This window comes from Uloborus diversus, chromosome 7 (assembly GCF_026930045.1).
Source record: "Uloborus diversus isolate 005 chromosome 7, Udiv.v.3.1, whole genome shotgun sequence".
In the NCBI taxonomy this organism is placed as follows: domain Eukaryota; kingdom Metazoa; phylum Arthropoda; class Arachnida; order Araneae; family Uloboridae; genus Uloborus; species Uloborus diversus.
In genome coordinates, this window is record NC_072737.1 from 149,369,188 (window position 1) to 149,382,274 (window position 13,087).

Consider the following 13,087-nt stretch of genomic DNA (forward strand, 5'->3'; position numbering starts at 1 on the left):
TTATCAAGGATAAAATGAGTTTTTCAAGGATTAGTTAGGGGTATTTGAAAGTGTGAACTTCTGTACAACAATTTAATAACAAGTGCTGATGCAGTTTCTGTTCATATAAAACTTTCAGCCACACATGAAACCCAATTGTATCACAGTATAATTTCAAAATCGATCTTTAATAGTGTGTTTCAGTAAAGATCAAATGAACTACCATTGACCAGAAACAAAAAGCATATTTTATTCAAAAAAAAATTTTAAAAAAAATAAATAAATAAAGTTTTACGTAGCATAATCAGTAATTTAAAAAAAATCAAAAGTAATTTTGAAATTAATTTAAAAATATAATATGATGGCACTATCATAAAACATATATGATATATCTTCCAGATGTTTGTTTGCTTTAAACAAACCAAGATTTTTGAGTATTTTATGTTCACAAAAGCTTGGCATTTAATACATAGTTTTTAGTCACATGTGCCTCAAAAGTGTCATTATTTGAAGCTGCACATTTAACAAATGAATTTTACAACATAGCTATTGCAGTGGTCAATTGTATAACAGCTTAAATCAAATTTTAAAAAATGAAATAAAATAAGCAAATTTAAGGTACTATGTGTTAAAATAGCTACAAACTTTTACAGTAATTAAAAAAATAACAGTTGCAAAAGTATTGAATTATCAAAAACTGCATGCAACTTTTGACAAAGTACAAACTCAATGTTGGCAAGTTAAAAAAAGTAAGATTTTCATTGAATGAGGAGTTATTAACTGAAAATTTAGGTAAGTGGAAGTCTTAAATTTGTCAACTCCTTCATTACACTAAATTTGCCGCCAATTTTTCTGTATAAAAAAAAAAGATTCCCAAAATAATACCCAGATTTTTGCTTTAAAAATAGGATTTTTTGAGTATGCAAACAAAATTTAAAAAACTGCGTTAAAAAAAATCCTTTAAAAAAAAAAAAAAAAAAAAAAGATGTTTTTTCAATACCTTTTTAAAAATAAATTACAAAATTCAACGACTGAACACACATTTTAACATTTTTCAAGCACTTGAAACTGAAACTTTTTATTTCAAGCAGTTCTCGAGGTTTATTAAAAGTATATGAACCATTGGTTAGAATGTTTTAATTCATGACAGACCATTAACAAACCTTTAAAAAATAGGAACTTAACTTAAAAAATAGGAATATTTATCATTAACTTGATAGCTATAAATTTGAAATCGAAATTAAACTTAACAAGAAACTAATACTCAGTTCATTACCATCTGAATAGTTGGAATTCAGCATGATAGCATCTTTCCCTCCTGGTTTTAAAGATTCTAAGGGGAATAGATAAATAAGTTTAAAATATACATTGCTTTGAGTTTGTAAAGATAAGAACAAATATTTGGACAAAGATTTTTAGATGCAAACAATTGCGCCCATATGCAAAATTGTAAGGGGGGGGGGGGAGGGAGGCTCAGATATTTTTTCCCTATGGAAACTTATTTCAGTGCAGATTAGTGTTATTAAAATTTGACATTTTTAATAACTTATTCATTAACGGCTGAAGAAGAAATGTTTTGACATTTTTGCAAAGAAAAAAGTACTAAAAGCAAGGAAGTTATAAATTCTAAAGGGGGGGGGGCTTGAGTCCCCACTTGGCCCTCCCCCCCCCCACCCACATGGGCGCCGTTGGATGCAAAACTTTACATGCTTTAAGAACCAAAACTAATTAACAAGAAAATCCTCACTAAGTTCAGAAATATGAAAAATTATGAATCTACAAATAATCTGCAGATTAGTTTTCATATGCAGTCGATTTTTTAAAAATTTTTGTTTAAATATGAAACATTGTGTTAATCACTTGGAACTGCAGTTATAAAGAGAACTGAAAGTCAATAAGTTAGAAAATGCTTCATACAATATACAGTGAAACCTGTGTAAGTTGACCACTCCCGGTGCAGCACTTTGGCGGTCAACTTAGACAGGTGGTCAACTTATAAAGGGCGGTAATAATTTTTTGTTTTCGTCATTTCTTGCACCATGTATTCATTTTTTGAGGAATTCACCCTTACTCTTTCTGTTCAACCACTTTCAGTGTTTAACATTATTGAAAGTGAAACAATAATTAAAAATACTATTCAAATAATAGTTATTTTTTCCTTGTTTTTAACTATATTAGACACTAAGTTTAGAAATTTCATAACATGCTAGCTGATTTTCTCTGGCTTTCTCCATTTTCAATTAATTTTAATATTTCATACTTTTTATTAATCTCAAATTCAACTAACTTTCTTTTTGAAGCCTTTTTATGTATAGCACAAAGAGTAACAAGCTCGAATCTCCCAGTTCATAAAGGCAAAATTAAAATGTCCTATCGCTTAATCCCTTGCACCAGAAACATGTAACTTTACTCATTAGCAGGCCCAGATCTGTGTAACCGCAGTGGGAGGGGCCTGAGTCCTTAAAGGGGCTAACTGCCCTAGAAATTGAAGAAAAAATAGAAAAAAACTAGCACTAGGACTTATGCATTATACAAATAGACACTGCTGGCCACTAGGGAGGGGCCCTACATATTTTGTTGCAGGGGAACCCAAAATATATAGATCCAGGCCAGCTCTTTTTGAACAATTCCTGTGTTACCACAACATATTGCAACTGAAAGAAAAGACTTTGAACTTTTCTACTGACACCTATTTTCTTTGAACAGAGTAGAAAAAGCTATCTCAAATGGAACAACAAATGAAAAACAAGTTTGGGAGAATAAAGAGCAGCATAAGCTTTGTGCTGCTGTTTAGTTAGTAAAATGCTAGTCTTTCATCAAAGCATTAAAAACATTCTTGAAAAGCTATCAAAATAATAATAATAATAATAAATAAGTAAATAAATAATGAAACAAAATAATTTGCTCAAGAAAGTTAAAAAAAAAATAAACCAAGTGGTCAACTTACAAAGGGTTTTTTACAATACTCCAAACCAAATTTGTCGTACATTAGTGGTCAAGATAGAGAGGTGGTCAAGTTACAGAGGTTTTCCTTCATTATATGAGATAGGATAAATTCCGTTCCTGACAAAAGTGGTCAACATAGACAGATGGTCAACTTACAAGGGTGGTCAACTTTACAGGTTTTACTGTACTTTAAATTCAAGTTTTAGGAAGCCAAATTAAAAAAACATACTTTTGTGCTACACATTTCAATATCATTTTGCTAGAATATTCTTAAGAATTAATGTTTTCTGCATACAATATTTTGACAAACTAACAAATATTATGTGAAATAATGTTTCTTCAACTTCATATTTAGAATGAAAAAGATTTGGAGTGGCCACTTGTAAATTAACAAAGTGATGTTTAGACTAGTTTAGTGTGGATTACTTTTGCTTTCAGTGATGCTAAAAGGAAAATTCATTCACAAAACTAATATTTAGTGCCCAATAAAGAAGGTGCTACTTAAGCTTTGCAATTCCCTTCTGAAGATTTCTGTGTTACGGGGTGAGGAGTTCGTGTTAGCTCCGAAATTCGTTACTCGAGAAAAGCTCGCTATTTAGCGATTTCGCGCTAGTCGAACTTGCACATTGAAGTAAAGTAAGCATACTTAGTTATGCTTCATATTTTGGATATTTATTAATATTTTATTCTAAATACTCGTACCGTTTGGGATATTTTTAAACTTTCTTTATTTTTTTCTTTTTACTGATTGAGTGTCAATGTATGAACAAAATAAGAGTCAATTATTAAATATTGTAAGTTCTCAAGGTCATTTGGTAAAATTGAAAAATGCTCTTATTTCATTTTATCAGTAATGTAAGAAAGGAGATGGTGTCCAGGTCCGGACCCCTTGCTTGAAATTCAAAATCAATTAACTAGTTCCTACAAAATATAAGTGCCTGTAAAATTACCTCCTATAATAAAAATTAAAGTTTTTCTCTTTTGTTTAAAAGATGTTTTTCACCAACTAAATCAATTTTATGCATATATGTTTGTCTATATAAAATTTTAATCATATTATGACTGCATCTACTATTTACACTTCCAAGCAGCCGAGTTACCCTTCTTGAATGAAATATTCACTGTCAGGAAAGGATTAAAAACTTGAAGGTTAAATTTCTTCAACTTTTTAAATCCTTTCTTGCTGCAAATATTCGTAAAAATCATAAAAAAAAAATTAAGAATGACAAATTGGCTTGGTAAAGAAATGAAACAATAAATATTTTTTAGTAATATTCCATTTTCAAATGAGCCAATTTATTAATCTAAACCAGTTTTTTAATTTTTTCGTTCAATACTCAAACGGTGTGCATATGTATGCTTTTTATTTGTTTATTTTTTAAAAAGTAGTGAAGTAGCGACTACTTTTCAAAAGCAGTTTGTAGTTGCTACATTTTGAAAAAAGTAGTTGCAGTTGTAGTTAACTACATTTGTAATAAAGTAGTTGTAGTTTGCTACAAAAAAAAAAGTAGTTTTTCCAACCATTGGTTTACCCCTACGTTCCTACATATATTTCACCTGTCGTTTTAAAAATCTCAGGCCCAAGCCAACAGGTGCTGCCTTGCCTCCCTTGCCTCTGGAGTGCAAATACAGGAAGTACTACTGCTCTTGAAGTGGCTGATACAAAACTTTTCAAATTGAAATAAAGTGTCTATTTTCCAAAGTATTTTTATTATTCTTCTTTGTGAAGTTTTAATTCACTTCATTGTCACAACAAAAAAATAATTTTCAGTAGTCAAAGTAAAATAATTCCATGTTCATCTGTAACACAAAAGGGGAAATTTTTTGTATTGTTTATATACCTATTTTTTTTCTTTTGTACTATATTTTAAAATGCATACTCTACTTTGTACAATGTACATTAGTTGTGTAGAGCGCTCTGCAGCTTTAAAACTTAACACAATACACAGAAATTGAAACAACTCACAGATCTAAGACAGCCACATTGCTGTTCCACAGTATTATTACAGATAAAAAATACATAATATAAAGAAAGTTTGAAAAATACAATAGTGCTAAATTTTACATACCATAAGCATAAACACCAATAAAGTAAAGAAAATTGGACATCAGAACCCAATAGACAACTGCTCCACCAAGTAGTGGTATCAGAGAAAAAAAAGTAGCAACCCATTCAGCCCATTTGCCCAACAAATGTCTGCAAAGATCAGGAAATTCCACAGCTGTTTTGGGAAAATCTAAAAATACATTTGAAAATCCAAAATGAATAATATAATATATTATCTTGGTATGAATGATGTGTTTCAATTCTAATTTACCGTGTCAGAAGATCTGATTTAAAATTTGGTTTGACTTCATAATAATGCTGATGAAAGCCTGCAATTTAAGAAAAAAATAAAAATACTCCATGAGTCAAGTACAATTTCATAAGCAAAGACAATAGCAATGGTATACTAAGATTATGTAGTCCATGTGTATATTTAAACATTCTTACCGAATGTAAGAATGCTTTGGCAATGTATGGGGGGGGGGGGGGAGTTAGGACACGCAAAAAATTATACTGTAAATGTTGCTTTTTATCATACCAATCTAACCAAGGCTGCGGAGTTGGAAGGAAAATGGCCGACTCCGACCCCGACTCCTGGATTTTGAAACGCCCGACTCTGACTCCGACTCCAGATTTTTTTAAATTATTTTTTTAATTGTATTTTTTCAACTCCCTCTCTCCCTTCAGGGGAAGGGGGAAAGCCTCTAAACAGAGATTGAAATATTAATTCCTTTTTATGAAAATTTCGCATTTTGTTTTTTATTGTAAACCCAAGACGCATACAACATTAGAAATTCAATTTAAAAATCAAATTTTCCAATAGTTACGAGTTAAATAGTGAGATGACTTTAAAGTCCCTTTTAAAAAATTTGAAAAGGATTATCTGTAACTTGCCCCCCTTTAATGTTTAACAAATAGATATTGATCAAATCGTGTGCTTTCAATTTTTAAAAGCTGTAACTTGAGAGAAAAAAGCTTTCTTTTCTAAATCCAAGTTCTTGAGAGGGGGTGGTTTGCCCCGAATGACACCCATCTGGTAAATGACACCCAAAGTTAATTTCAGAGTTTATAAGAAATATAACTACTTTAATTCTGAAAATTTTCAAATATATTTTAAATTATATTTCATCAATAAAATTTCAACGAAAATAGGGCACATATACGTCAGGAGCTAATTTTACACAAAATGTGGCGGTATACAAATTTGTACGAATTGCTTTTACTATACCTATATTTTTTCTTTGCTAAATTTTTAATTTAAATTTTATTGGCTGCTTTAGAACTAACCTAAATATGATTAACTGCAGTTATTGTGTGTTGTAATCAAGAAATCATTTACACTTATTTTGTTCCATACTTTTTAATGAGAACCAAGCTTATAGAAAGTCTTAATAAAGAAAAAAACATTAGATTATTTCATCGAATCTTTTGGATTCCTGCTTTCGCGCCAGAACTTCTTTGAACGATCTTCTTTGCCGATCACCCTTAAACGTTTCAACCTTAGCTACGGGCTTCGATTTACTAATTTGTTACATTTCTTTTACTATTTTATAAATGAGATCGAACAAAACACTATATTTCTATTTTTATTTGAAAGTGATTACTTGAAAATGTTAGGCACCAAACCATTTGCTGACAGTTGCTATTAGTTAAGTTAAAAAGCAAGCAAACTAGGGGATGGCTGCAGAAAGTTTGGTAAGCACTCAAGCTAGCTGATTGCCATAATGGCAGCTATTTTCCCATTAATATTTTTTATACATGTAATCGAACCAATTGGTAGTCAGTTTTTAAAAAATGCAAGGAGAGTCAATGAAAAGGAAAGAAAAAAAGAAGTCCGGAGTCGGAGTCGGCATGTTTTCTAACGACTCCGACTCCTTTACCCCAAAATCAGTCCGACTCCGGCCCCGACTCCACAGCCCTGAATCTAACAGCACTAATTTGCTATAACTTTAATTAAATTTATTTGAACATGTTTATGTAATCAAAACACATTTACAGTACTTATAAATAAATTAAGGTAGCACAAAAATTTGAAGAAAGCTGCAAGTTTTCCGCACCCCAGTTTGTGCAATTATGACCAAAAGGATCCATCTTACATTTGATAGCATTACTCAGCAACCTTATAGCTATGTAATAAAAGAATAACTTTGGGTAAGTCATTTTGGTAGCTACAAACACATGGCTCTCCCATTTTCATCAGGAAAAGGAAATTCCGGTACTTTATATCGCTTAGGCAATACAAAACACAGCCTGAATTCCTTTTGTTTGGAATGGAAGGAATGTTACAACACTAAAATCCATCAATATGATAGAACGGCAGGAAACATTCCATTTTTATACAGCCAGTATTTGATTTAGCATGCTAGTATATTGGCAAATATAATTCTACAATTATTCAAAAGCAGTTTAAACAAATATGTTTTCGATCATGTTCTATTCATTGTTTTACATAAAATACTTGGCATTTTATTTGGCATTTATCTTGCAAAAATTATTGTAAGAAATGAACTTGAATATATGAACTTGAGTAAGAAAAAAAAGGTACTACACTCTGAGTAAGTATTATTGACTTATGACACATAAGTCAATAATACTTACGTTCTGCTTGTTTAAGGGGAAGGATGAGTCTGAGAAGGATTTCATTTGCACTAACTGTGTTGAACTCTCAGAAATCAGAGTTAGGATGCTTACTTTGGAGGGTGAGTTAGCATTAGGCTGTAGGAGTGGAGATGGGGTAAACACTCCAGAGGGAAAGGAGGAAGTTAGTAAAAAGAAGGTGGGCATCAGCTGTGTGTTAGTTAGTGGGAATATTCCAGAGGTAAAGGGGAAAGTTATTGCTGAGGCAACAGACTGGGACACAAAGGGTATAATTTTGGGAGATTCAATGGTGCGTGAGGTGGGAAACTCAATAGGCAGAGTTAGACGTAAGGTGGCTAGATGTTGTTTGTCAGGGGCTCGGGTGAGAGATGTAAATAGGGTTGCTGAAAAGAAGGGGATATTTAATAAAGAGGATGTAGTTACTTTGTGGGTGGGAACTAATGATGTAGGCCATAGTAACAACAATGAGTTTACTAAGGAATGGGATTCCCTGTTGGAAAAAGCAACCAACTGTTCGGCAAATGTCCAAGTGGTTGGATTGCTTCCCAGATATGGAGTGCATAGGAGTTGGTTAAACCAACGGGCTAGGTGTATGAACCTGGTACTCAAAGAAATTTGCGTTAAGCGCAGTATCAGGTTTATTGATGTGTGGAGTAAATGTAAAGCGATTGGATTGCTAGGGATGGTCTGCATCTGAGCTCTACAGGGGTCAAAATGGTTAGTGGTTTGGTTTTAGAGGATTCAGAATCAAAAAACTTAGTTGGAATGGGGGGCATGCTTTAAAGAGCAGAATTCGAATGGGTACTAACTATTGGGATTTTAGTAGAAACGGAAATAGGGTGGCTAGTAAGAGAGAAGATTTTAACAGTTGGGATTCAAATAATCGCGCAGCATTAAATAAAGGTAAGATGGGCTTACTTAAGGTTTTTTATACAAATGCTCGTAGTATTAGGAACAAGATGGAAGAGTTGAAAAACATAACAATAGACGAGAGGTTGGATATTATTGGAATTACCAAGACATGGGCTACCGAAAGTGATGATGATTTATTATTTATTGCTGGGTATAATTTGTTTAGACAAGATAGAGTAGGTAAAAGAGGTGGTGGGGTTTTATTTTATGTCAGAGATACTTTAACTTGCAATGAATTGGTAATTAATGATAAACCTAATGAGATTGATATGGTTTGGCTGGAGTTGATGAGCAATAAGGACAATAAACTACGTTTAGGGAACATTTATAGGCCACCCAACTTAAGTCAGGGTCAAGATGAACAGATGTTTAGTATTATTAGCGACATTTCAAGCAAGGGGTCAGTCATTATAATGGGAGATTTTAATTTTCCAGGAATTGATTGGGATAATTTTTACCATAGTAATAGCAGAGAAGATGAATTTTTGAAAGTAATTGGTGATTGTTTCTTAGATCAAATTGTAACACAGGGTACTCGACAGGACGTGATTTTCGATCTAGTTTTCTGTGATATGGAAGGTTCTGTTCAGGGGTTATGTGTAGGGGAACACATTGGAGACAGTGACCACAACAGTATTAAGTTTGGGATTAAATTTGATACGCACAAAGTAGAGAGTTTTAGGTTTGTGCCCAATTTCAGAAATACTGATTCTGTGGCACTTAGGCAGAGTTTGAAAGTAGTTTTTTTTTCTGGATTGGACAATAGCGATGTGAATCTTCAGTGGGCAGAGTTTAAAGAAAAGCTAGCGAAAACAGTTGGGGATCATGTTTCTTTTAGGAGAAAGGGTGTCAACACTAAAATTTGGCCAATGTGGTTCTCCAGGGAAACTAAAGACGCTCTAAATTACAAGCAAGCTGCTTTTCATAGGTTTAGAGAAACTGGTCACAGTGCAGATAGGCTCCAATATTGTAAGGCAAGGCGTAAATTCAAGTATTTGGTACGGATTCAGAAAAGAGAGTTGGAGCAAAGACTGGCAGATAACATAAACAGGAATCCCAAGAGCTTTTTTGCATACGCTAATTCGGGGAAAGTTCGAAATAGTCATATTGGGCCACTGGTTGATGAGCACGGAATTTTAATTCAGGACGATAGTGATACTGCTAATGTTCTTAATAACTTTTTTCGAGTGTTTTTAACGATAACTGTATCTCAACAGTTGACATCAACAAGACACAAGCTATAGTACAGCTTGAGGACTTTGTATTTTCCAGGGATCACGTTTTACTTCATTTGAAAAAAATTAAAGAGACTAAGGCTCCGGGACCTGATAATATTTATCCAAAAAGTTTAGTTGAATGTGCGGAAAAATTAGCAGATGTAATCGTAAATATTTTCAATGCTTCTTATAACTCGGGGACAGTGCCAGAGGACTGGAAGCTGGCTAACATTACACCGCTCTTCAAGAAAGGGTCTAAAGGGAGTGCGGGAAATTATAGACCTGTGAGTCTAACTTCGGTGGTTTGCAAAATTTTTGAAACATTGATAAAAATTAAGATAGTAAATTTTCTAGAGACTAATAATCTATTGACTAGTTTTCAGTACGGTTTCAGGAAAGGTAAATCTTGTGCAACTTATTTATTACATTTCTATGACAAAGTTACCATGGCTTTGGACAATAAGAAGCCTGTAGATGTTGTTTACATTGTTTTTCAAAAAGCTTTCGATAAGGTACCGCATGTTGCTCTACTTAGCAAATTAGCTGATATAGGAATAGGAGGGAAAACTTTCATTTGGGTAAAAAACTGGCTGACCGAAAGGAAACAAAGGGTAGTTGTAAGGGGAAATTAGTCTAATTGGAGTGAGGTTTTAAGTGGGGTTCCTCAAGGATCAGTGTTAGGGCCTGTTTTGTTCATTGTTTTTATGAATGATATTCACAAAAATATTTCTAGGAACATGAATTGTTTTGCTGATGATGTCAAAGTTATGGGGACTGTAGAAAATGAAGAACAAGCAAAACAGCTGCAAGAGGATATAGATCATATTACGGAGTGGGCTGATAAATGGGGTATGGCTGTTAATGTTGGGAAATGTCAAGTGCTACATTTAGGGCATGGAAATAAGTGTACAAGTTATTATTTGCAAGGTTCAGTCATTAGTCAGGCAGACAAAGTTACTGATCTGGGGGTCTTAATAAGTCAGGATTTAAAGTTTAGCCAACAGTGCAGCATTGCTAGTAACAAGGTCAATAAGATGCTTGGGTTTATCAATAGATCTATTTCAAACAAATCTAAAGAAGTTCTTCTGCCTTTATATAGAAGTTTGGTAAGACCTCATTTGGAGTATGCTGTTCAGTTTTGGTCTCCTTATCTTAAGAAAGACATTGATGTATTGGAAAGGGTTCAAAGGCGAGCTATAAGGCTAATAAATGGACTTTCTCACTTAGACTATGATTCCAGGCTTAGAAGGCTAAAAATGTACAGTCTTGAGCAAAGAAGAGACAGAGGGGACATGATTCAGTTGTTTAAATTTATTAAAATGAAAGATGTTACGGGGCTGAAGTTTAGCACTGAAAACAGGACAAGGGGTCATTGTTTTAAGCTATTTAAATCTCAGGCTAACATGGATGTTAGGAAAAATTATTATTTTAGTAGGGTAGTGGAACCTTGGAACAGTTTATCGGAAGAGGTGGTAATGAGCAAGGGAGTAGATAGTTTTAAGAGGGCCATTGATCTTCACTGGGGATTGTAAATTGACTAGGACCAGTCTAGCTGGGCCCAGAGCCTGTTGCTGGTCGTCACTTTTGTATTTGTATTTGTATAATGCAGATTAATTAATAATGCAATTAGTTATTTTACTTTTAGAGAAATACAATTCTTGGAACTTTCACAATTTGAAAGAAATTAGCTTACCCTACTTGAAATTTCATTCAAAAACTTTAAAAAGTATTCATGTCATGTGATTTATCAAACACTTAACAAATTCTTTTTAATAACATTGCCTCTTGAATTTAGTTATATGTTCCTGATTTGCAGTAAAAGAACAAAAGGATTTGTTGGGCCATAAAACTTTTAAAAACTGTTTTTAAAACATGTATCATAATTCATTAAAAATTATATGTATCTTCAAAAGCTTCTGAAGACACTATCTCAAAAATGTTTGAATTAAAAAATTTAAATACTGGGCAAATTTTCTTTTCTTGAAAAGTATTTAAGTTACATATCCAGTTAAAGAAGTGGTCTTTAAAATAAGTCATTAAGCAGTTCTGTAGCTCCCCCAACATTCTAAAGCACAGCCGGAAAGTAAACAAAAGGTATTTTTAACAAATTAAAAAAAATAATTAATCTTCAACTATGAATGATAGGTTAATGATGATAAGTTAACAAATTAAAAATCTTAAAGAGTTATGATTTTTAAAGTTTCACAAAAATCTGAGATCAAAGTGTTGAGATTTTTGTTTTTTGTTTTTATTAGACAAGACCCATACAATTGATTATGAACCAAATTGTATCATATTTTGTTAACACTGGATAAAAAGGTTGCTTTATAGTACTTAAAATCAATATGAACCAGCAGAAAATTTTTGTAATACATTCAAATACAGTAATCTTTCATTATATTGCACTTGTCAGGAGACATTAAAAAAGTGCATTATATATATGCACAAACTAGCGACATTGCATTCACAAAAAGATGAATTTACTATCATGTTAGGATGATTTTCTTATTAAAAACAAAAGAAAATAAGTACTAAGTTTTCTTTTAAAGGAAAAAAAAAACTTTTAATATTTCTATTGCCTTATGATGGATCACAAATCAAAAGTTGCAGTTTCAACTGCAATAAAATAAATATATGGAAAGCATACATTCATCATATGTTCATTGATTTAAAAAAAGCAAATACTTTTTCTGAGAAACATAATATTCTTTTCGGTGATGTCAAATATAAAGCAACATTTTTCTTTTTCTTTCTTTTTTTAATATAATTTTTCGGGAGACAAAGGAAAAGTGCAATACATCTGAATGGGTGACATAACAAGGGGTTACTCAAATAAAACTTTTTAAAATGTTCAAAATAATTTTTATAAATGAATACAAAGTAATATCAGTCACCTTGCCATTTTGACCTACTGCTTGACACTATAAAACAGAAGAATTTTTAACTTATTGATGTCCAACATAATTTAAAGCATGATATTTTAAAACTCCTTTTCATTATTTTTAAGACATCAAGAACTAAGCAAGTTATGATGTACATAAAGGGGTACCTCAAAAATACATTTTTTGGAGGGGGAAAATTGTCAATTTACCGACTGAAACAACAAATCTTACCGAATAATAAAATGCAAGCATACAACACATACCTACATATTGTAAGAGCCATGAGGCATCATTATTTAACAGGAAAAAAAAATAACAATAAAAACAAAAAATTGCAATATCGTCTCCAAATCAAACTGAAAAAATACTAAATCATCAAACAAAGTGTACTAAATAAGGAATTTTTGGGAAGTCACACTGATCTCCCATCGGGTTGCAACTGGTGACATTCCACTCCAATTGAAGTGCAAAAATGCATTCACTCTGGAGAAGATTCGGAAAATTGA

The 13,087-nt window shown here is 32.4% G+C and overlaps 1 protein-coding gene across 1 annotated transcript in view; it reads right to left on the bottom strand.

The window, feature by feature from the left end:
- The window catches only part of LOC129226940 (sodium-coupled neutral amino acid transporter 9 homolog), a 44,948-nt gene that overhangs the window by 20,655 nt on the left and 11,206 nt on the right, over nt 1-13,087 (bottom strand). The window contains 2 exon segments of the mRNA XM_054861569.1: nt 1,256-1,312; nt 4,995-5,162. Coding sequence (XP_054717544.1) covers nt 1,256-1,312; nt 4,995-5,162 — 225 coding nt within the window.